Source organism: Pleuronectes platessa, chromosome 16, assembly GCF_947347685.1.
Source record: "Pleuronectes platessa chromosome 16, fPlePla1.1, whole genome shotgun sequence".
NCBI lineage: Eukaryota > Metazoa > Chordata > Actinopteri > Pleuronectiformes > Pleuronectidae > Pleuronectes > Pleuronectes platessa.
In genome coordinates this window covers 23,559,864-23,581,848 of record NC_070641.1, presented here as the reverse complement: position 1 = coordinate 23,581,848, position 21,985 = coordinate 23,559,864, and the positions used below count along the sequence as shown (strand labels likewise).

Below are 21,985 nucleotides of genomic sequence, written 5' to 3'. Positions count from 1 at the left end.
ATAAAGTCGACATCAGTCATCATGAAGAAATGCCTCAATGTCCATGTACACACACACACACACACACACACACACACACACACACACTGTCCTTGACTAAAATTAACCCTGCTAAGGCCTCGGCCTGTTCTCTGCTGGAACTTGATTCTTCTGCTAAATCCCCAGCTCCACTCCCCTCCCTCTGAAATGTGCTCATTCACCCGTCCATCATTCCTCTTCCTCCTCCTCCTCTTCCTCCTCCTCCGTCTCCTCCTCCTCCTCGCTGTAAACACCTCATGTCCTTCATCGTCTCACCTTTATGTCCTCCTCCATGTTAGTGGATTGGATAGGGCCAAAGTAAAATAAATTTGAGTTAATGATTCTATAAAAACTCATCAAAACTATTATAGTACATGTCAGAGCCTGTACTTGTATCCCTCTAGGTTGAATGAGTACTTCTACTGGAGTAAAGTCTGTGTGAGACACCTCTTAGTGCCCGAGACAAGCTGAGGACATGTCTACTCAGATCATCTGTCAGTAAACAGTGAAGGTGCTAAGATCGTTGTAAAGTCTAAATATTTCCTCCTGTGATTCAAAGTGAGTGATCCCGTCTGTCAGAGTTCAGAGGGACAAACGGTCAGTGAGGACAAAGTGTGGACACTAGAAAGAGGACGAAACTCTATCTGCTCGGGTCCTTCACCCTCATCACATTCTCACCTGTTCACACTCCATCAGTCTGCGAGTGCACGCTGCCAGGAAGGTGTCAGCACCCCCCCCCCCCCCCCCCCTGTGTGTGTCTGTCTGTGTGCGGCTTTATGTCAGGACAATGGCAGCTCAGAGACAATTTATAGTGAAAACCATGTCTCCATGCTTGTGTGTGTTCCTCTGTCTCCAGAGAGATTCATCACAGGAGACTGAGGACGCACACGATGTATCCTGCTTCACACAATATTTAAAAAAACGTGATAAGGACAAAAATGTGTTTAATATTAATATTCAGGGTGATTTATAACGTAACGTTCTAATATGTCGTATTCAGTTAAACAAGGACTTTAAGAAAACGTCCTCAGGAGACGGAGCAGTGTGTGTCTTCATCTGCACGAGTTGGATGAGAAGTTTCCAAATGCCAGCAGGCGTCAGGGATCAGTTGTGTGTCTGAGCATCATCATGTGGTTTGATCTTTAAATCTCAAAGGCTGGTTCACCACCGGCTGATCGGACCTGGGTGGGTTCTGTCATGTTGGGGCAGCTGGGGTCTCTCCTCCTGATCCAGGACCAGCGGCTGCAGCGTTCTGTCTCTTCATGGCCGTCTGCTTCTCTGAGGATTCCTCCTGATCCAGGACCAGTGCCTCTCTGTGGATTCCTCCTCTGGCCTCCTTGTTCATCTCCACACAGCCTCCTCCTCCTCTCGTCCCCTTCATCAGCAGCATCTCCCAGGGTTCTGTCGGTTCCTAGAGGACAGGCAGAGAACCGGGTCTTCAGGGACGGGTCAGTGGAGGACTCTGTGTCCCTCTTCTTGGACCCATGCTTTCCTTGGACCTGTGTTGGTGTTTCCTGTCTTCACTGCTTAGTCTCAAGTGAAGTTCAGCAGCAGAATAAAAAGATTCAAACACTGTCGTTGACTTCAGAGGTTTTTTGTTGTAAAACCACAATCGCACTCCAACACAACAACACAACAAAACCAAAACAACCCGGGGGCTCGGATTAGCACATTTGATATTTCAGCCTCGTGGTTGTTGGAGTGTGTCTGAAACGAGCGTGTGTGACACTTGGCTCCGGCCGTGAGACTTTAACACGTCGTATAATTTAAGTGTCCTTCATCACTTTTTAAAAATCCCATCAATCAAAGACTCAATCTCGATTTCACTCGATTTCACTCAGTGTCTCTTCTCTGTGTCTCACTCAGTGTCTCTTCTCTCTGTGTCTCACTCAGTGTCTCTTCTCTCTGTGTCTCACTCTGTGTCTCTTCTCTGTGTCTCACTCAGTGTCTCTTCTCTCTGTGTCTCACTCAGTGTCTCTTCTCTGTGTCTCACTCAGTGTCTCTTCTCTGTGTCTCACTCAGTGTCTCTTCTCTGTGTCTCACTCGGTGTCTCTTCTCTGTGTCTCACTCAGTGTCTCTTCTCTCTGTGTCTCACTCAGTGTCTCTTCTCTGTGTCTCACTCGGTGTCTCTTCTCTGTGTCTCACTCTGTGTCTCACTCAGTGTCTCTTCTCAGTGTCTCTTCTCTCTGTGTTTCACTCTGTGTCTCTTCTCTGTGTCTCACTCAGTGTCTCTTCTCTGTGTCTCACTCAGTGTCTCTTCTCTGTGTCTCACTCAGTGTCTCTTCTCTGTGTCTCACTCAGTGTCTCTTCTCTGTGTCTCACTCAGTGTCTTCTCTGTGTCTCACTCAGTGTCTCACTCAGTGTCTCTTCTCTGTGTTTCACTCAGTGTCTCACTCAGTGTCTCTTCTCTGTGTCTCACTCAGTGTCTTCTCTGTGTCTCACTCAGTGTCTCACTCAGTGTCTCTTCTCTGTGTTTCACTCAGTGTCTCACTCAGTGTCTCTTCTCAGTGTCTCACTCAGTGTCTCACTCAGTGTCTCTTCTCTGTGTCTCACTCAGTGTCTCTTCTCTGTGTTTCACTCAGTGTCTCTTCTCTGTGTCTCACTCAGTGTCTCTTCTCTCTGTGTCTCACTCAGTGTCTCTTCTCTGTGTCTCACTCAGTGTCTCTTCTCTGTGTCTCACTCTGTGTCTCTTCTCTCTGTGTCTCACTCAGTGTCTCTTCTCTCTGTGTTTCACTCAGTGTCTCTTCTCTCTGTGTCTCACTCAGTGTCTCTTCTCTCTGTGTCTCACTCAGTGTCTCTTCTCTCTGTGTCTCACTCAGTGTCTCTTCTCTGTGTCTCACTCAGTGTCTCTTCTCTGTGTCTCACTCTGTGTCTCTTCTCTGTGTTTCACTCAGTGTCTCTTCTCTGTGTCTCACTCTGTGTCTCTTCTCTGTGTCTCACTCTGTGTCTCTTCTCTGTGTCTCACTCGGTGTCTCTTCTCTGTGTCTCACTCTGTGTCTCTTCTCTGTGTCTCACTCGGTGTCTCTTCTCTGTGTCTCACTCAGTGTCTCTTCTCTGTGTCTCACTCAGTGTCTCTTCTCTCTGTGTCTCACTCAGTGTCTCTTCTCTGTGTCTCACTCGGTGTCTCTTCTCTGTGTCTCACTCGGTGTCTCTTCTCTGTGTCTCACTCAGTGTCTCTTCTCTGTGTCTCACTCAGTGTCTCTTCTCTGTGTCTCACTCAGTGTCTCTTCTCTCTGTGTCTCACTCAGTGTCTCTTCTCTGTGTCTCACTCAGTGTCTCTTCTCTCTGTGTCTCACTCAGTGTCTCTTCTCTGTGTCTCACTCAGTGTCTCTTCTCTCTGTGTCTCACTCAGTGTCTCTTCTCTGTGTCTCACTCAGTGTCTCTTCTCTGTGTCTCACTCTGTGTCTCTTCTCTGTGTCTCTTCTCTGTGTCTCACTCAGTGTCTCTTCTCTGTGTCTCTTCTCTGTGTTTCTCTCAGTGTCTCTTCTCTGTGTCTCACTCAGTGTCTCTTCTCTGTGTCTCACTCAGTGTCTCTTCTCTGTGTCTCACTCAGTGTCTCTTCTCTGTGTCTCACTCAGTGTCTCTTCTCTGTGTCTCACTCAGTGTCTCACTCAGTGTCTCACTCAGTGTCTCTTCTCTGTGTCTCACTCAGTGTCTCTTCTCTGTGTCTCACTCAGTGTCTCTTCTCTCTGTGTCTCACTCAGTGTCTCTTCTCTGTGTCTCACTCAGTGTCTCTTCTCTGTGTCTCACTCAGTGTCTCTTCTCTCTGTGTCTCTTCTCTGTGTCTCACTCTGTGTCTCTTCTCTGTGTTTCACTCAGTGTCTCTTCTCTCTGTGTCTCACTCTGTGTCTCTTCTCTCTGTGTCTCTTCTCTGTGTCTCACTCAGTGTCTCTTCTCTGTGTTTCTCTCAGTGTCTCTTCTCTGTGTCTCACTCAGTGTCTCTTCTCTCTGTGTCTCACTCAGTGTCTCTTCTCTGTGTCTCACTCAGTGTCTCTTCTCTGTGTCTCACTCAGTGTCTCTTCTCTGTGTCTCACTCAGTGTCTCTTCTCTGTGTTTCACTCAGTGTCTCTTCTCTGTGTCTCACTCAGTGTCTCTTCTCTCTGTGTCTCACTCAGTGTCTCTTCTCTGTGTCTCACTCAGTGTCTCTTCTCTCTGTGTCTCTTCTCTGTGTCTCACTCAGTGTCTCTTCTCTCTGTGTCTCTTCTCTGTGTCTCACTCTGTGTCTCTTCTCTGTGTCTCACTCAGTGTCTCTTCTCTCTGTGTCTCACTCAGTGTCTCTTCTCTCTGTGTCTCTTCTCTGTGTCTCACTCAGTGTCTCTTCTCTGTGTCTCACTCAGTGTCTCTTCTCTGTGTCTCACTCAGTGTCTCTTCTCTCTGTGTCTCACTCAGTGTCTCTTCTCTGTGTCTCACTCAGTGTCTCTTCTCTGTGTCTCACTCAGTGTCTCTTCTCTCTGTGTCTCTTCTCTGTGTTTCACTCAGTGTCTCTTCTCTCTGTGTCTCACTCTGTGTCTCTTCTCTCTGTGTCTCTTCTCTGTGTCTCACTCAGTGTCTCTTCTCTGTGTTTCTCTCAGTGTCTCTTCTCTGTGTCTCACTCAGTGTCTCTTCTCTCTGTGTCTCACTCAGTGTCTCTTCTCTGTGTCTCACTCAGTGTCTCTTCTCTGTGTCTCACTCAGTGTCTCTTCTCTGTGTCTCACTCAGTGTCTCTTCTCTGTGTCTCACTCAGTGTCTCTTCTCTGTGTCTCACTCAGTGTTTCTTCTCTGTGTTGCAGTCATGTCCGACGTGGAAGAAGAATACGAGTGAGTAGAGAAGCAGCATTTATTCATTTCAGTGTAAATAACTGTGAACTGATAATGAGTGTGTGTGTGTGTGTGTGTGTGTGTGTGTGTGTGTCCTCTGCAGGGAGCAGGCAGACGGTGAGTTGTGTCCTCATCCGTCTCAAACATCCTCCGTGAAGATTCATACGAGACCTGAGAAGGTTTTCATTTCTCTGCCTCTCTTTATCCCCAGAGCCGGAGGAGGAGGAGGTGGAGGAGGAGGTGGAGGTGGAGGAGGAAGGAGTAGGTGAGGACGGGGAGACTCCCAGAATGCAAAGCGTGCACACACACACACAGGTGTGCTTGTTGTGTCACAAGAATGAAGATTGTTTGATCGTGTGTGTCGGTGATTGGAATGGATATATTGTGTGTGTTGGTCTCAGACTGTAAACAGCAGCACAGGTCATCAACCCCACCTCCTCCATGTTAGTGGACGGACATGGAGGAGGTCGCTCTTAGTTCTCCAGTAAGTTTAATCTGTTATTTGATGACATAAAAAACTGGTGGAACATCTCATTTCTGGAAACTTGGAGGAGACAGAGACACATCGTCCATCTTTATTTGAAAAGACAGAGGGGAACAAACTTCTTCTTCTTCTTCTTCTTCTTCTTCTTCTTCTTCTTCTTCTTCTTCTTCTGCTTCATCTTCATCTTCTTCTTCTTCTTCTTCTTCATAACTGTGTGAGTTCAGAACCATAACTGATCTTTCAACTCTCTTCTTCTTTCCATCGCCTGAAACCCCTGGTGCTGCTGATCAGAGGAGCCAGAGGAGTTCCAGGGTAAGGTTATAATATGTGTATATATAATATATGTTAGTTTATATATATTAATATACATACAGGTCACATGTATTATTAAAGCATTTTGATCTACGATCTCGCCTCTCTCAGATTTGTGAATGTTTTTTGCCGCCTGTGTGAACAGGTTGTAAATAAAATGCACGGAGGAAATGATTCACGTGTGCACTTTGTAATAAAGAACTACATTTCCCTGTGGTTCAGTGCAAGTGACCAGTGTGGCTCACGTTGCATGATGGGAAATGATAGTTTTCAAAGCCAGAGTGTAGCATTTGTGAACATGTCTTTGATTTAGCTTCTCTAATGTCTGACGCACATGAAACTGACTTCACTCCACATCCTTCTCTCCTTCTCTCCTCACACTGCTCTCTCTATCTTTAACTTCCCTTCCTTCCTTCCTTCCTTCCTTCCTTCCTTCCTTCCTCCCTTCGTTCGTTCGTTCCTTCCTCCCTTCCTTCCTTCCTTCCTTCCTTCCTTCCTTTCTTCCTTCCTTCCTTCCTACCTTCCTTCCTTCCTTCCTCCCTCCATCCCTTCCTCCCTCCATCCCTTCCTTCCTTCCTTCCTTCCTTCCTCCCTCCCTCCCTCCCTCCCTTCCTCCCTCCCTCCCTTCCTTCCTTCCTTCCTCCCTCCCTCCCTCCCTCCCTTCCTCCCTTCGTTCGTTCCTTCCTTCCTCCCTTCCTTCCTTCCTTCCTTCCTTCCTTCCTTCCTTTCTTCCTTCCTTCCTTCCTACCTTCCTTCCTTCCTTCCTCCCTCCATCCCTTCCTCCCTCCATCCCTTCCTTCCTTCCTTCCTTCCTCCCTCCCTCCCTCCCTTCCTTCCTTCCTCCCTCCCTTCCTTCCTTCCTCCCTCCATCCCTTCCTTCCTTCCTTCCTCCCTCCCTTCCTTCCTTCCTTCCTTTCTTTTCTCATGTTTCATCATTAATAACTTGTATTTCCATCCTGCCGTCGTTCTCTCTTCCTCGGTTTGGCGGCTGCACCAGATCAAGAAGCTCAGGAGGAAGGTGAGAAACACTCTCTGGTCTCCTGAAGAGTCAAACCCACGATTATCTCCTCCTGCTCAGCTCCACCCTTCAGTCTTATCTCCACCTTGACTTTATAGATAATAACCTTTGATTGGATTGATGAGGAAGCTGCTTTGCTGTGTTTCATAACCTACGACAGCTGCTTGTTGTGTGTTTCTGTGCGTTGAGACTTTTTAATCCTTCATATCTGAGGAGAAACATTTGAAATCAAAAACATGATCTTTTCTTTCTCTCTCTTCATCAGAGGAGGAGCGTCCCAAACCCAAGTAGGTTCCTTCAAGCTGTTGCACTTTTTATTTGCAACGTTTCTTTCTCCTATGATCTGATTTGGGATCAGTTGTAGACGCTCAGCCTGTTCTGTGCCTTCCTCCTCCCTGCAGGCCGATGGTGCCTCAGCTCGCCCCGAAGATCCCTGAGGGAGACAGGGTGGATTTTGATGTAAGTTTTGAAGAAGCACCTTAAGCCAAACTTTCTGTGACTTAATAATGAACTTTATTCATGCAGAACCTTTCAAAACACAGTAACAAGGTGCTTTATGAGTTGAAACATGTAAAAATGAATTCAAGTGATAGGAAACAAAGCTTTTGAGCACAAATACAAAATGTTACGGACGAGAAAAAAGAGTCAAAACATGATCAAATAAAACATTCTGGAACCAAGATCCAATAAATCAACTGTAAAGGGAATTAAAAGGATCTCATCCTGATATGTGGTAAATCACCTTGTGTGGTTCCAACAGGACATCCACAGGAAGCGCATGGAGAAGGATCTGCTGGAGCTGCACACTTTGATCGATGTCCACTTCGAGCAGAGGAAGAAGGACGAGGAAGAGCTGATCGGCCTCAAGGACAGAATAGTGAGATCTTCAGATATGTGATGCAGGAATTGACTCAGGACGTTCAGTGGATTTATTTTAGTGAGGTATTCAAGTGCTGCAGATAATTTGCTTTTCTCTCCATCAGGAGAACCGTCGTTCAGAGAGAGCTGAGATCCAGAGGGTTCGAACAGAGAAGGAGAAGGACCGACAAAACAGGATTGCGGTAACACACACACACACAGACACACACACACACACACACACACACACCCTCCTCATGCTCAAAATCCACAATGAGATGTCCCTGCTTCTTTCCATCTGTCAGGAGGAGCGTCAGAGAAAGGAGGAAGAGGATGCCCGGAGGAAGGCTGACGATGACGCCAAGAAGAAGAAAGCGCTTTCTGGGATGGGAGGAAACTTCGGAGGCTTCCTGGCCAAGGTCAGAGACCTGCTGCTCTTCCTCTCAGTGATGATGATGATGATGATGATGATGATGAGACACAGGAGACTGACTGTGTTCCTTCTGCTGCAGGCCGAGACGAGGAAGGGCAAGCGTCTGACGGGTCTGGAGATCAAGAGGAAGACTCTGACTGAGAGACGACAGCCGCTGAGCGTGGACAACCTGAGGGAGGACGCCCTCAAGTGGGTCACAGCCAGAACTAGATCACTAGAGCACTGGTGTTTCACTTTTACACAGTGTTTGAACAAATAAGACCCAGAAAACCACGAAATGTGATCTGGAAAATTGAGTTTTTTACTATAAAAACCTCAACAAAGTATTTTTAAAGTTGAAAATGTTGAAATTGTGAAGATAAAATTGGAAGACTGATATAAGATTGAGCTAATTACATCTATTTGAAATATATATAGTCAGTTTATTCCTTATAGTTATGCCACTCAAACAGTTAAAGTCCACATTTATAAATAAACAGTCTTGATATCTTATCTCTGTTTTTACTGATCAACACCAAACCGAGCCCAGCTCAGGGTTCCAGGTCAGCTCCGTGTTTCTGTCACCGACACCTTCCCCTGTGTGTTTTCAAGGCAACAGGCCCAGAAGCTGTGGGACTGGATCTACCAGCTGGAGTCGGAGAAGTTTGACTTCATGGAGTACATGAAACACCAGAAATACGAGGTAACAGCCGTCAGGACGATACCAGGAGTGAAGCGGTAGAGTACCAGGTTCCCAGGGCTCAGAGGAGTGGTCACAAGGAAACTTCCAGAAATCAAATACCATCTAAAAACAATAAAAAATGACTTTTTAGCCATAATTGTTGCATTTAGAATCAAACCTTAATTGAACTTGACCCCTGAGGTCGTGTAGCTTGACCCCTTCTCTCCTCCTCCTGCAGATCATTGTGCTGCTCAACCGGATCCAACACGCTCAGAAGTTGTGAGTCACTTCAACAGGAAATATGGTTTAAAAATACAAATCTCCTCTTTCCTGTTGCGTCTTTCTTCACCTCCTCCGTCTTGTTCCCTTCTTCCTCTCACAGTAAAAAGGTCCATGGGAAAGGGAAGGTGGGCGGACGCTGGAAGTGAAGAGGAACCAGTAACTGGAACAGAGGGAAGGAAACTGGTCTCTGTGGTCGACTGGTTCCAGAGCCGCTGCTCAGACGCTCCCTCGACGGGAGGAAGATGCTGAATGGACTTGATTAGATGTGTTGATAATAAAATGACGTGAACTCAGTGTCGACTTGGTTTTGTTATTGTTTCACTTTTTTATTTGGACGGATAGAAAAACAAGGGAAACTGCATCAAGATGTAGATTCTTTGAATTAATCCGTTTAACATGATATCAGATGTTTATTATGATATCAGTGTTCAGTGGCTGAGACGTCTCACAAGCGTGTTTCCTGTCGTTGGTAATTATGTTTCCTGTATAACCCCCCCCCCCCCCCCCCCCCCCCCGCTTCTCTCTCTAATTCCTGCCTCACATGTTTGGCTCCCAGTGACACAAGGACTAAAGAGGGCACACTGTTAATCCAGCCTTTCTCTCACCATACACACACACACACGCACACACACACACACACACACACACACGCACACACACACACACACAAACACACACATATACACACACACATATACACACGCACACACACACTGAACTCAAATAGATCAGTGAAGGTTATTCTGCCTGTCACTGCTCAGAAACATATTTTCTGTATTCATGATTTGATCACCGAGACAAACGGTGTCAATAAGTACACAATGAAGGATTAACTATCTTTACAACAATATTTCTGTTCCTCTCATTACAAAGTTGTGTGTTTGTGTGTGTGTGTTACTGCTTGTGTGCACATGAAAATCCATCCATCAGTCATTGTTCAAAAACATTTTATTCGTTCAGCTATTTCCTTGACGGTCACAAAGTGTCATAACAGCTTTTCTCTCTCACTCACTCACACTCACACACACAGTCACACACACGCTCACACACACTCACACACACACTCACTCACACACACACACATAATTTGCTTCAGACAGGATCTCCTCTCCTTCAAACACTGACGGAGCCACAAAGAGTAAAAACATGTAACTAGATGCAACACAATTCAAAGGAAAACACACTTTTGGACAGACGACAACGTGAGGAAGACGATACAGAAGAAGATTCACACTTCAGATCTGAGGTCAGTTTTCTATTTTCTTGTCAGAGAGCAGATGAAGTTCTAGCTCTTCACTCTCTAAGAATCTAAAAAGCAGTAACTTGCAAACACTAAGTTGAGTTTGTTCTGTTTCTGAGCTGGAGGACAAACTAACACTTTAATGTGTGTTAGTTTGTATAAATCTGATTCATGCATTCAGTCAATTATAAAGCACACACACACACATAGTCATACAAAGAGAACACAACATCAATGTGGGTGTGAACGATTACAGATCATCTCATAAAGCCTCCAGATGTTTGGCTGCAGGTGACAGAACCCGGCTCCTCTCCAGATGTGTGTGTGCTCAGCGGATCGGGGCCTTCAGAGCGGCGTCCACCTCCTCCTCCGGCTGCAGCGTGTGCCACTGGGCCACAGGACGCCTGGGATTGGCCAGCATCTCCGACCAGTGGCGCAGGCCCACGCCCGAGGCGCCGTAGCCCATCCAGCACTTTCCGATGGCGTCGTTGCTGCCCAGCTTGTCGTAATCGTACACGGTGATCACCACCTGGAGTTTCTGTGAGAGGAGAAGAGAAGACGACACTGTTAGAGTCAGAGACGGAGAATGTTGAGGAACTTTGGGAAAGGACTTCCTGTTTGACGCTGAGCAAAAAAAACATCTTTCAAAACTCTATTTTAAAGATGTATGGAATACAACACACACTGCACATTGAACTTCAATCCTGCACTGTGCATTTCTCCATCACATGCACAGATAATTCCCAGCATCCTTCACTCTACAGCAGATAGTGAGGCCTGCTGTAGTGTGCAGGACTAGTCAGGTAAGTTTTAATGATATTACTGGAGAAATTATATTAACATGCTGATTGAGGATTGTTCATCTGTCCATCAAACCTCTTTCTATTCATTTATCCATCAATTGTAAAAAAGTTTTAAAGACGATTTCAATTGTTTGGCCAACTATTTATATCTCTAGCATTGCATTAGTGCTTTTTTACAAGATTTTTTCTCATCTTATTCTACAGAACACTTCCACGTGCACTATCTCATGTGTGGAGACATTTCACCTCAGCCAATGTGGAAGGAAAGGCTGTTTACATTTATGAATACTGTGCAAAGACCTATGATAAGAATAACACAAAGATGCAGAAGCATATAGTCAAGTGCCCAAAGTTTCCTCAGGGCTCAAATCCGCCTATGACAAAACAAAATGTTTATATTTATGTCTGTATATGACAAGGTAAATACAGTTAGTATAAATTACCAACACAATTTCCAGTTCATTCCCGTAAATTCCCCTTAATTCCCGTATATACCCGTCAATTCCCGTATATTCCCATAGAAAGTTTCCCACTTTGAATATTCCCGGAATTTTGCAACCCTAATCCAGGAGCGATTCAAACCTGGATCTGGGAGAAGGGGATCTCGAAGCTGAAGCTCTCGTTGAAGTAAGGGTTCAGCGTGTTCTGCTTCACGGACGTCTTCTTCTTCTTCAGCCGTTTGCCGTTGAGCTGCAGCACCACCTTGACGAAGGGATCTGAGACAGAGCGACATGACGTCAGCAGAGAGAAACATCTTCAGTGGAACGACGCCTGCTTGGGAAAGTGTGCTTTGTTCACCTGACAGGCCTCCGACGTCCATCTTCTTCAGGTTCTTGGCTTCCATGATGTTGATCGTTAGCTTCCCGGCGGTGGGGACGTAGCGAAGGGAAATACAGACATCGCCCAGCTTCTCTATCTGTCGGGGGGGAACAGATTCAAAGACGCGCTCTGATTACTTCATATGTTTGGAATCTGCTCGAAAACGAGTCTCTGCATCTACAGAGTGTTTATGAATAATCCTGTTCTCTGTATTAACTCTATAACACCAGATGCTACTGGGTCTGAGCAAATGAAGATGGAACATAAATTAAAGATTTGTCCGTTTAAATTCAAATATATGTCAAGAGCCTCATTGGCCAACCACGAGCAAGCAAAGACATAATTGCATAAATGTGGGTGGGGCCTAAATCACAGTCTGAGCCCCTGAAAAAAATAACTTTGAATCATCACGCCGAGCTTCTTCCCGTTCTAACGAGGTCCAACACGTCCTCATTACATCGCTGAGATTAACGACCGTGACATTCATCACATATTTTAGTGGATGACATAATAAAAACACGCATGCACCTCCTCTTTCTCTCCTCCGACCAGATCTTTCCACTCGTGGATGGGCTGAGCCATGTCGATGCTGTTCATGGGGATCTTGATCTCGCCGATGTTGTCGTGTTTACCAAAACGGTCAAAGTCAAACACCTGCAGCACCAGAGTCTGCCCCCCCAGCTCGGTGTAGGGAATCTGCAGAGGACGGAATCAACAGACGTTAGATCTGAAGCTTCTCTCTCAATCATCTGGTGTCCATGTCCACGCACCTTGAAGGAGAAGGTCTCGTTGAAGACTGGACACAGGTTCTTGCGCTGGACTTTGGTCTCAAACTTCTTCTTCTTGTCGGGCAGCATGTAGACCTTGACGTAGGGGTCTGAGGTGCCCCCCATGTCCATAGCAGGGAGGTCCTGTGCCTGGAGGATGCCCACGATCAACTGGAGGAGGAGGAGGAGGAGGAGGAGGAGGAGGAGGAAGAGGAGGAGGAGGAGGAGGAGGAAGAGGAGGAGAAGAGTGGGTGAGAAATTGAAGGGTCATGTTTATCAAAAGTAAGACATGCTTTTAATAGTGCGTGGAGCTGTGTGTGCACGTGTACCATGTTATCAGTGAAGTTGTAGTCCAGTGAGTACTCCAGTTTACCGAGGGACTCCTTCTCCTCGTCTTCCTTTCCTTCTTCTCCTTCCTGGAAGACACACAGACGGGAAGCATTGTGATTCTTAATAACATCGAGTCTTTGAGCTTCAGTTGAAGAAGAAGTTTAACGATATGAAGTCTCAGGACGTCTTCTGTAGCCACTCCCCCTCGACCTTCCTCACCTTCTTCCCATCGCCCTCCTCTCCCTCCTTGTCCTTCTTTCTGCGTCCTCGGCCTCCCTTCCTCTCGCGGACCTTCTTGGGCTTGCTGCCCTTGTTGAAGCACTTCCTGTAGATGCAGAATCCCATGCAGGCGATGAGGGCGAGGACCACGACCACGATGGCTCCCACTGCCCACATGGGCACTGGGGAAAGTGGGGGGGGGGGGAGGAGAGAGGAGAGTTGATCTAATGAACAGGTTTTATTTTTCTACTGAATTACACTTCTGAGGAGTTTCGGAGAAAGGGATTGTCGCCACGTTGACTGAGAACTTGTTTTGTTTAATCATTTTAAACTGTTTGATAAGAAAAAATCATCTGCAACATGCCGGACATTATTTGGATTCTAAAATCTCAGAGTTCTCAAGGTTTTGTGAGAAGAAGCTTTGTCAGTGTTTGTTTCTTTAACTCAAAATCCTGGATTCATCTCATAATTTAAATCTTTATTTTACACCTCACAACAAGTTCTGTGGATTCTCTTGCCACAGAAGACACGTGACTTCAAAACATGAGCAACAGAAACGTAGATGAGATGAACTTACTGTTGAGTTTATGATCTGGAGGAGCAGAGAGGACAGAATGAAGACAGGTGAACGTGAGACGACGATGGAGCGATATGAAACAGAAGATTCAGGATCATTGTGAATCAGCAGCTCGTTCAGTGTGTGTTTGAATTGTGTGTCAGTGCGTGTGCGCTCACTTGGCAGGTGTGTGAGCTCATTGAAGAACTTGCTCTTCATGCTTTCAAACTGCTTGTTGGAGTGGTGTGAGGGCGGGGGGGGCGCGGGCCGCTCCCTCTCCTCCTCCTTCTCGACCGCCCGGCGGGGCCGCGCTCCCGCCACGCTGACCAATCGCATCGCTGCTCTGCCACAACACAGGAAAACAAATGTGATCATTTATCTTTATGATTCTTTTTCCATGCATGATTTTAAAAGATGCTTTGAAATGAGCGGTGACAGTGAAACTCGACACTTCCTGTTCCTGCTTCTTCTTCACAGGTGTTCATATTTCTTCCTGTTTGACCTTTGACCTGCTGTGATCTCTTTGATCCTCTCTCACTCCTCACCTTCAAGGCGTCGTCCACACGTGTTTACTATAGAAGACACATCAACACCTCGTCTCTGCCGCTGAGCTTTTCGTCCCTTTTCAGTTTAAAAGTCTCCGACGCTGAGTTTTAGGCTGAACGAGCAGAAACAGAGAAGTTTGGACACGATGACGTGGAAACTAAAACGTTCTCTGATTGGTTCTCCGGTCGGTTGCGACTTGGCCTTCGCTGATTTAACAAAAAACTGAATGATCATTAATAAACCTCAATCAAATCCCCTGTTTATTTAGATTTGATCTTTAACGATCTAAATGTAAATCCTCTATTTGTCACGTGGTCATCATTGACGTTTATCCCTTTTGTTTGTCGCTGTTACACACCAGACCAGCAGGTGTCAGCGTTTCCTCTCATATGATCTTTAGAGCTTTATTCATAGTTCTGATGAAGTCGCTCATAAGTAACGACTCTGTCTCACGAACACGCTCGGAACTGGATAAGAAAACATCATGTTAGTTCAGGTGGTCCTGGTGACGTCAGGTCCAGTGAAGCAGGATCATTAAAACACATCTGAGTTCAGAAGAACCCCCCCCCCCCCCCCCCCCCCCCCCCGGCCCCTGAAGCTTCCATCTCAGCAGTAACACCTCTGCTCTTCCTTCAGAGTCAAGTCAAAAAGCTTGTTTCCTCCCGTTCCTCAGTTTGACTGAGCTCGATGAGGCAGTTTCAGGTAAATCAAGGTTAAAAGGTTGAAGAAGTGTGAATTAAAAGCTGCAGGTTCTGTGTCTGTCCCTCGTCCCTCTCTCCCTCGTCCCTCTGTCCCTCTGTCCCTCTGTCTCTCTGCCTCTCTGGGTCCCTCGTCCCTCTGTCCCTCGTCCCTCTCTCCCTCTCTCCCTCTCTCCCTCTCTCCCTCTGTCCCTCTGTCCCTCGTCCCTCTCTCCCTCTGTCCCTCGTCCCTCCGTCCCTCTGTCCCTCGTCCCTCTCTCCCTCTCTCCCTCTCTCCCTCTCTCCCTCTGTCCCTCTGTCCCTCGTCCTCTGGGATTTACACCCTGTCGTTTCCCACCGGCCCCTCCCACAGCAGACAACCCTCTGTCTCTCTGTCCCTCGTCCCTCTGTCTCTCTGTCTCTCTCTCCCTCGTCCCTCTGTCCATCTGTCCCTCTGTCCCTCGTCCCTCTCTCCCTCTCTCCCTCTCTCCCTCTCTCCCTCTGTCCCTCGTCCCTCTCTCCCTCTCTCCCTCTGTCCCTCTGTCCCTCTGTCTCTCTCTCCCTCTGTCCCTCTGTCCCTCTGTCTCTCTGTCCCTCTGTCCCTCCGTCCTCTGGGATTTACACCCTGGCGTGTCCCACCGGCCCCCCCCACAGCAGACAACCCTCTGTCGCTGCAGGGACGTAACAAGATTAATTGCCAAAGGTAATCCAGAAATCCTCAGCTTAGACAAATTAAAGGACAGTTTGCCCCCCCCCCTCATCTCTCCCCTCCCCTCCCCTCCCTCCTCTACCCCCCCCCCCTCCTCTCACCACACCACACATTCCCATAATGAGATCTGCTGTAGTTGGCAGGCTGAGTTTCACTGGGCGTTGACCCCTGGATGGAATAAGCAGTGGATTATAGAGGGAGACTCACAAACAACACAGAGAACTGGTGCTGATTAAATCTGTCAGATGAGTGGGTCACTCACTGAGTTATTAAACACTGTCATACTGACATAATAATATTAAAAATAATAATTAAAATGCAGCTGCTGAGGGTGTTGAACATTAAATTATAGTTTGTTGAGACGTCTTTGACCTGCATCTGAAGCAAAGGCCTTAAAGGTTCAGTGTGTAGAATGTAGTGACATAACCTGGTGAAGTGTCATGTGACAGCTGAGTACCCCCCCCCCCTTGTCATAAAAACTCACAAGACGTTTAGTTATGTCCAGTTTGGGTTACTGTAAAAAAACATGGCTGCCTTCGTAGAGAGGAGCCACTCCTGATGTAGATATCAGGTATTTAAATATAAACTATTTAAATATAAACTATTTAAAAAGTAGTAAAGGAAACAACAATTCATACAATTTAGATGAAACATATATTTTTATATTCAGTTTCTGCCAACAGATCCTTTCACCTGAATCTTACACTGGACCTTTAAGTCTTGGTCCCACTGGTTTAGCATTTTACCAGTTGAATATAACCATAACTATTTACTGGTCCATCTTCTCTGGTCCACATGCAGACAGATTGGAGGTGAACAGCCGCCCACAGGATTTTGTCTAAAAGCTCAAAGCTGTGAACTGAACCCAGGACGTCATCACTCTCTGAATCTCTGCAGGTTGCACACACACTAGTGACAGGAATCTTTAAAGAAATATGATTTTATGAAACATTATTTATCAGTGAAGCAAACAGTTATGATTCATTGTGATACTTTGTGACTGTGTTGTCATCACTGAGTTGTTTCACAGGTACAGAATCTGCAGCTTTGTGAAGAAGGTGCGTTCGATGTAAACACCCAGAATCAAACCTGCACCACGGAACCTGTTTGAGGTGGATTCACGTGAGAGCTCCGTGCACACAGACGTGCACTAACATCCCATAATCCACTTCAACTAATCTTTGCCCGTGTTGGAAAACTACTAACCCCCCCACACACGATATGTAAAATAAATGTTTTCTCCAGGAGGAACTTTCAAAGTGAAGAGTTAAAATGAAGAGATACAGAAGAACCTCGAATATAAAATCCACTGAATGAACTTGAACCTCATCTGTGACTGAAGCAAATTAAAAATCCTGTTCAATTCAAGTGTTTGTTGCAATTAATTTATTTAAGTTTGTCAGCTGTTCCACTTAATTGAATAAATTTAAACATGAATTTATCAGCGATAACTAACAAAGAGAAACTTTCATGGAGTTAAATCTAAAATTACTAATATTACAAACTCTTAAAGACAAAGCATGACTCACCGTGTTCGATCAGTCGCTTCTTTCTTTGGCTTTATGGTTATTAATATAGCATCCAAACGAGTTGAAGACAAATTCACCAACACTGACTGAAGAGATAACTCCCTCTCTCTCTCCCTCTCCCCCTCTCTCTCTCTCTCTCTCCCCCCTCCCCCTGTGTTAATCTCTATAATATCCCTCACTGCCAACCACTTAGTGTCCTCACACACACACACACACACACACACACACAGACCCCAGGACAGTCCGTCTTCAAGATTCCACTCATTTAAACACTTTAAATCTTTCAGCCTCGAAACTATTTCATTTTCCATCTCGTGAGTGAATGAAATACAAATCATATCTTGATAAAAGTGTAGTTATTTAACACCCCTGTTTTATCTGCTTCAAAATGACATGTGATTATATTTGCACTACTTATTTTTCACTCTCCCTCACAGGTTCATGTCTTTGGGTCCTTGGTGTTTAAATTAATAAATGGAAATAGTTTTATTTAAAATGATCTATTCTTATTATACAGAAGAAAGATAAATCTCCTATCTCCACCTGTTAAACATCCGGTTGAGATCGAGTTGCTTCGGAGTTAATGTCTGTATTTTACCTGATTATGATCCGAGGCTCTGAATGTCAACATGTGTCAGCAGCTTCTTTATAATCAAAACTTCAGATGTACTTTAATACGACCACATTATCTGGGTTTACAGCGTTCTAGTTTTATTTTGAAAGGGGGGGGGGGGGGGGGGTCTCGTGCTTCAATTTCTGTCAGACCTTTGGTGATTGTTAATTATATTTATTATTATTTATGAAGGTCTTTGTAACTTTGTTTTGAGAAGTGATTTATAAAGATATTTTAATTCCAAAACTCAAACTGTAATTCTGTAAACATGTTGCCACAGGTCATATAAGAGGAAATGTCGCCACCGTGTGGTGAAGGTGTAAAAGTGCAAAAACAGACACAAGTCTGAATGGTTGTGCGTCAGATTAGACTTCTCTAAATATATTCATTTACATGCAAGTTGTTGAAGAGATAAATTATTAGACTCCTCAACCAATTCACCATTTTACGCCAAAATAATCATTTTGTGATTGATTCAAAAAAGTGACAAACAGACAAAGTCCAGCTCAAAATGTTTATTCTGACAAACAGAAGTTCTGATGTAAAGTGCCACAAGAGGAAGAGGAGTGATACAGATTCTTCTCAGCCGAGTTCAGCTCCTCCCTCCTGGTGCTGTGCGTTTAGCTGGAGCCGCCCAGGGTGTGCTTATCAAACAGGTACTCCGCCATCTTGTTGGTGTTGGCGTCCATGCGGGTGAGGTTGCTGATGTGGTCGCCCAGCTTCTTGATGGCCTCCACCTGCTCGTTCAGGTAGTGGGTCTCCAGGAAGTCACACAGCTGAGGACAGACAGGAGCACGGTCAGTGGTTTGGAACACGAGAGAACGTTTCCTACTCGTAGGTCAGCTGGTCACTCACGTGAGGGTCGTTGTGCTGGGCCGCCAGTTTGTGCAGGTCCAGCAGAGCCTGGTTGACGCTCTTCTCCAGCTGCAGAGCCGCCTGCATGGCCTCCAGGCCGCTGCCCCACTCATCACGACCCGGCTTCTGTGGAGGGAGAACAGTGAGTTACAGCAGACTGAAACTAAACAGAGCTTTGTGTACTCATGGCACGACACTTAGGTTTCAGATCCAGTGCTTCAGATCAGACAGGTTGAGATGAGTCAGACGGGAGGACACGAGTCTCAACCCTCCATGTTCCTCACGGTTCATCTGACCTCAACACGCTGGGTGTGGCTGCACCAGTTCTCTGCCGTGTACTGACCTTGACGTCCTGGAGGAAGATGCGTCCTCCTCTGTTGTTCTGGAAGGACATCAGCTTCTCGGCGTGCTCCCGCTCCTCGCTGATGTTCTCCTTGAAGAAGTGGGCGAAGCCGGGGAGGGCCACGTCATCACGGGAGAAGAAGAAGGCCTGTGAGGGGGCGGAGCCAGGAGACAAACACCGGTTAGTACCAGACGCCACCCGGGTCATTGTTATGGAGCCGAAAACACACGGTGACAAACCAGACGGAGCCAGACGCTGGTGATGAGTCATCAGGTTGTTCTCACAGATATTAAAGAACTCACAACTCACTGCTTCTACACAACTCTTTGTGTTATAACAGTGTGTCAGCGTAATAGAGATCTGACTGATTCCTGTGTTACAGCAGCAACGTGTCGTCATGTACAAAGTACTACAACATATACACAAATCAGTATAAATATTAAGAATAGAAAATATAACCATGTATTCTTGAAAGATGGATGTATCGATTTTATTGTATCGTATTGTGTATGTGTAGAATTTCTCATCGTGGAGGTGTAAGTGTATAAATAAATACAATTAGAGATGGTTATAAGCATACCATGGATGTGTATAGAAGTGTATATATATATATATATACACACACACACACTTCTATACAGATCCATATGTTAAAATAGAAGTATAGATATAAGTATATACATTTAAGTATATATGTCTCTTACCATGGATGTTTAGGTGTATATATGGTAGTATAGTATAGATATAAGTATATGTGTCTCTTACCATGGATGTGTATAGAAGTATAGATAGGTGTTTAAATAGAAGTATAGATATAAGTATATATATATATATATATATATATATATATATGTAAACATGTGTCTTACCATGGATGTGTATCTGTGGTAGTATAGTATAGGTATATATATATATAAGTATACATGTGTCTTACCATGGATGTGTATGTGTAGGAGGCGAACAGCTCCATGTTGACCATCTTGTTGATGGCGGCCTCGCACTCCGGGTGGTAGTTCTGACGCACTTGAGACTCCATCTTGGCTGGTGAGTTGTTTTCTTATCAAAACGGTAGAAAAATAAAGTTCTGCGGTGAGTTGCTCGAGTGGAGTTCAAGTAGAAGCAGGTTCTGGTTCCGAGGAGTGAAGTGAAACACGGAAGCGAAGCGGGACGAAAGAAGGAGCTCCGTTCAAACACTGTTGAAGCAAGAACGTCTCTGGTTTCTACCCGGACTGAGATGGAGGCGGGACGCTCCCTCTATTTATACAGCTGACCACGTGGCTCCTCCCCCCTCACCAGTCACTCCGCCCAGCCGTGACGTGGTCCGAAAGGGTCCGTGTGATGGGAAATGACTCGGCACTTTTTCTGCTGCGTCATGCTCAGTCAGAGTCCAATAAGATAAACGAAGATAAACAAGTTACTGCAGATTCTCGAGATCAGAATCATAAACTTCAAGATTCTTTATTATGTATAAATGCACAGGGACAGAAAATAACTTGATTCCACAGGATCTATGTGTGAATTTAATAATTATATCAAAAATAAATAATAATAATGATAATCTTTCTTTGTGTAGCTAACACCAGCTCTTTAACGACTTTAACAATTCAATTTGAAGGTCAGCAACAGGACATAACTTAGAAAAGTAAATGTACAAACTAATTTGTAAGTGTTTGAGATTTTATTACTTTATGGTTTTTATTCCATTGGATTTATTTGCTGCTTCTGCTGAGTTTTGAGATTCAGATCTTAGTTTTATTCTCTATACTCATGTGTTTGAATGACAAGACATCTTCTTGAATCTAGTAGAGAATAGATCAAGACCCTACAACTCATATAAAGTACTATTATAATGTGTTCTATTGTATTATTGCTATCGATGTTAACTTCTTGCAAATGAAAAATAGAGTTTATAATCGAGCAGCGGGTGGATTCTGATGAGTCGACCTCGTGCAGACGTGCTGCACCTCATAGATTCACCTCATCACATCTCAAACCTGCTGATTCAGCCAAAGTACTTTTTACTGCATGACTCAGCACCGCAGCTCAGGTGACACACGACTCAGCGCCGCAGCTCAGGTGACACACGACTCAGCGCCCCGTCATCGTAAAACACACGGGACGTCATCGTATACAGTACATGTGTAATATAGTACATGTGTTTATAAAGTACATGTTTATAAACAGTACATGTGTAATATAGTACATGTGTATATACAGTACATGTGTTTATACACTACATGCGTATATACAGTACATATTTATAAACAGTACATGTGTAATATAGTACATGTGTATATACAGTAAATGTGTATATGCAGTTCATTTGTTAGCCCTGATAGAGACACGCTCCAGCTGTGAGAGTAAACGTATATTTATACTTCTATTACAACCTCTGTGATAAACTGAGTTGCACAGCAGGTCTTTCTTCACCTGTAATTATTAACACGCGTCTATCTTATCATATTCTATGTAACCTCTCATCTAATGAGGGACAATAAACATTTAATCTCATTGGAGCTATCATTTAATTAGCTTGTTGACATGAGGAGTAAATGTTCTTGAACCTTTTCTGTACGTTTCATGAGCCGAGGAACCAGAAAGTAGAATTTGGAACTTTCCATCACAACACGTTCTCCAGTGACTCAGCAATTCAGACAACGCCCCATGTTTCTAATCCTCCCGTTTCATGCTGAGTCACTTCACCACAGTCAGGTTACCTATACAGCTTCTGGTTCACCTGTGGATTGTGCTGTGTCATTGTTGTGACTCAGCACAATCCACAGACGTCACACTTCCTGTTTTGGTCAGTGCGACCTGACCTGGTCCTGTGACCAGTGAGCCGTCAGACAGGAAGTGGACTGAGCGCTGGGCTGGTTGGATCCAGTCTGAGAACAGAAACAGAGTGGAAACAGGAACCAGTCAGTGGGACTGGTCCTGACTCATGTGTGTGAGAGTTTGTTTCTGTTCAGTGTCTCATTCTTCATAAAAGGTAAAAACTTAGAAAGTTAGACTTTGCAGAAATAGACAGAATATTCAGCTATTAAAGACTTTTTAGTTAATAAACATAAACATGTCTGCTTCCACTAAGGTTCAGGTTAACACACACTGGGCCGCTC

The 21,985-nt window shown here is 45.1% G+C and overlaps 3 protein-coding genes across 5 annotated transcripts; 1 reads left to right on the top strand and 2 right to left on the bottom strand.

Annotated features, from left to right (window-relative positions):
* The first annotated feature begins 5,594 nt into the window (after nucleotides 1–5,594).
* On the top strand, nucleotides 5,595–9,157 carry LOC128458659 (troponin T, slow skeletal muscle). Of its 2 annotated transcripts, XM_053443570.1 has the most exons (11): nucleotides 5,595–5,611; nucleotides 6,609–6,629; nucleotides 6,895–6,916; nucleotides 7,031–7,088; nucleotides 7,390–7,506; nucleotides 7,613–7,690; nucleotides 7,793–7,906; nucleotides 8,000–8,109; nucleotides 8,512–8,602; nucleotides 8,820–8,860; nucleotides 8,964–9,157. In XM_053443570.1, the coding sequence occupies exons 4-11, from the start codon at nucleotides 7,035–7,037 to the stop codon at nucleotides 9,007–9,009; spliced, it is 651 nt and encodes a 216-aa protein (XP_053299545.1). In that variant the 5' UTR covers nucleotides 5,595–5,611; nucleotides 6,609–6,629; nucleotides 6,895–6,916; nucleotides 7,031–7,034; the 3' UTR covers nucleotides 9,010–9,157. The 2 variants fall into 2 exon arrangements, with proteins under 2 accessions (XP_053299545.1, XP_053299546.1); XM_053443571.1 differs by lacking the exon at nucleotides 6,609–6,629.
* A 636-nt stretch (nucleotides 9,158–9,793) lies between these two features.
* Nucleotides 9,794–13,940, bottom strand: syt5a (synaptotagmin Va). Of its 2 annotated transcripts, XM_053443567.1 has the most exons (9): nucleotides 13,777–13,940; nucleotides 13,619–13,633; nucleotides 13,042–13,223; nucleotides 12,822–12,908; nucleotides 12,496–12,663; nucleotides 12,254–12,421; nucleotides 11,705–11,822; nucleotides 11,489–11,622; nucleotides 9,794–10,641 (listed from the first exon to the last, which is right to left on the bottom strand). In XM_053443567.1, exons 1-9 carry the CDS (start codon nucleotides 13,931–13,933, stop codon nucleotides 10,432–10,434), a joined length of 1,239 nt encoding a protein of 412 aa, XP_053299542.1. In that variant the 5' UTR covers nucleotides 13,934–13,940; the 3' UTR covers nucleotides 9,794–10,431. The 2 variants fall into 2 exon arrangements, with proteins under 2 accessions (XP_053299542.1, XP_053299543.1); XM_053443568.1 differs by lacking the exon at nucleotides 13,619–13,633.
* Nucleotides 13,941–18,171: 4,231 nt separating this feature from the next.
* Nucleotides 18,172–20,116, bottom strand: LOC128458658 (ferritin, middle subunit). The gene is made up of 4 exons (XM_053443569.1): nucleotides 19,804–20,116; nucleotides 18,870–19,016; nucleotides 18,527–18,652; nucleotides 18,172–18,447 (listed from the first exon to the last, which is right to left on the bottom strand). The coding sequence occupies exons 1-4, from the start codon at nucleotides 19,903–19,905 to the stop codon at nucleotides 18,292–18,294; spliced, it is 531 nt and encodes a 176-aa protein (XP_053299544.1). The 5' UTR covers nucleotides 19,906–20,116; the 3' UTR covers nucleotides 18,172–18,291.
* Between the last annotated feature and the right edge of the window lie 1,869 nt (nucleotides 20,117–21,985).

Coding starts and splice junctions, on each gene's coding strand:
- LOC128458659 (XM_053443571.1), top strand. CDS start 7,035: ATGGTGCCTCAGCTCGCCCCGAAGATCCCTGAGGGAGACAGGGTGGAT. Junction 7,089..7,389: donor GAGACAGGGTGGATTTTGAT/GTAAGTTTTGAA, acceptor TGGTTCCAACAG/GACATCCACAGGAAGCGCAT. Junction 8,861..8,963: donor ATCCAACACGCTCAGAAGTT/GTGAGTCACTTC, acceptor TTCCTCTCACAG/TAAAAAGGTCCATGGGAAAG.
- syt5a (XM_053443567.1), bottom strand. CDS start 13,933: ATGCGATTGGTCAGCGTGGCGGGAGCGCGGCCCCGCCGGGCGGTCGAG. Junction 11,623..11,704: donor GGACGTCGGAGGCCTGTCAG/GTGAACAAAGCA, acceptor GCTCTGTCTCAG/ATCCCTTCGTCAAGGTGGTG. Junction 10,642..11,488: donor TCCCCTTCTCCCAGATCCAG/GTTTGAATCGCT, acceptor CTCCTCTCACAG/AAACTCCAGGTGGTGATCAC.
- LOC128458658 (XM_053443569.1), bottom strand. CDS start 19,905: ATGGAGTCTCAAGTGCGTCAGAACTACCACCCGGAGTGCGAGGCCGCC. Junction 19,017..19,803: donor CCTACACATACACATCCATG/GTAAGACACATG, acceptor GCCCCCTCACAG/GCCTTCTTCTTCTCCCGTGA. Junction 18,448..18,526: donor CCCAGCACAACGACCCTCAC/GTGAGTGACCAG, acceptor GTCTGTCCTCAG/CTGTGTGACTTCCTGGAGAC.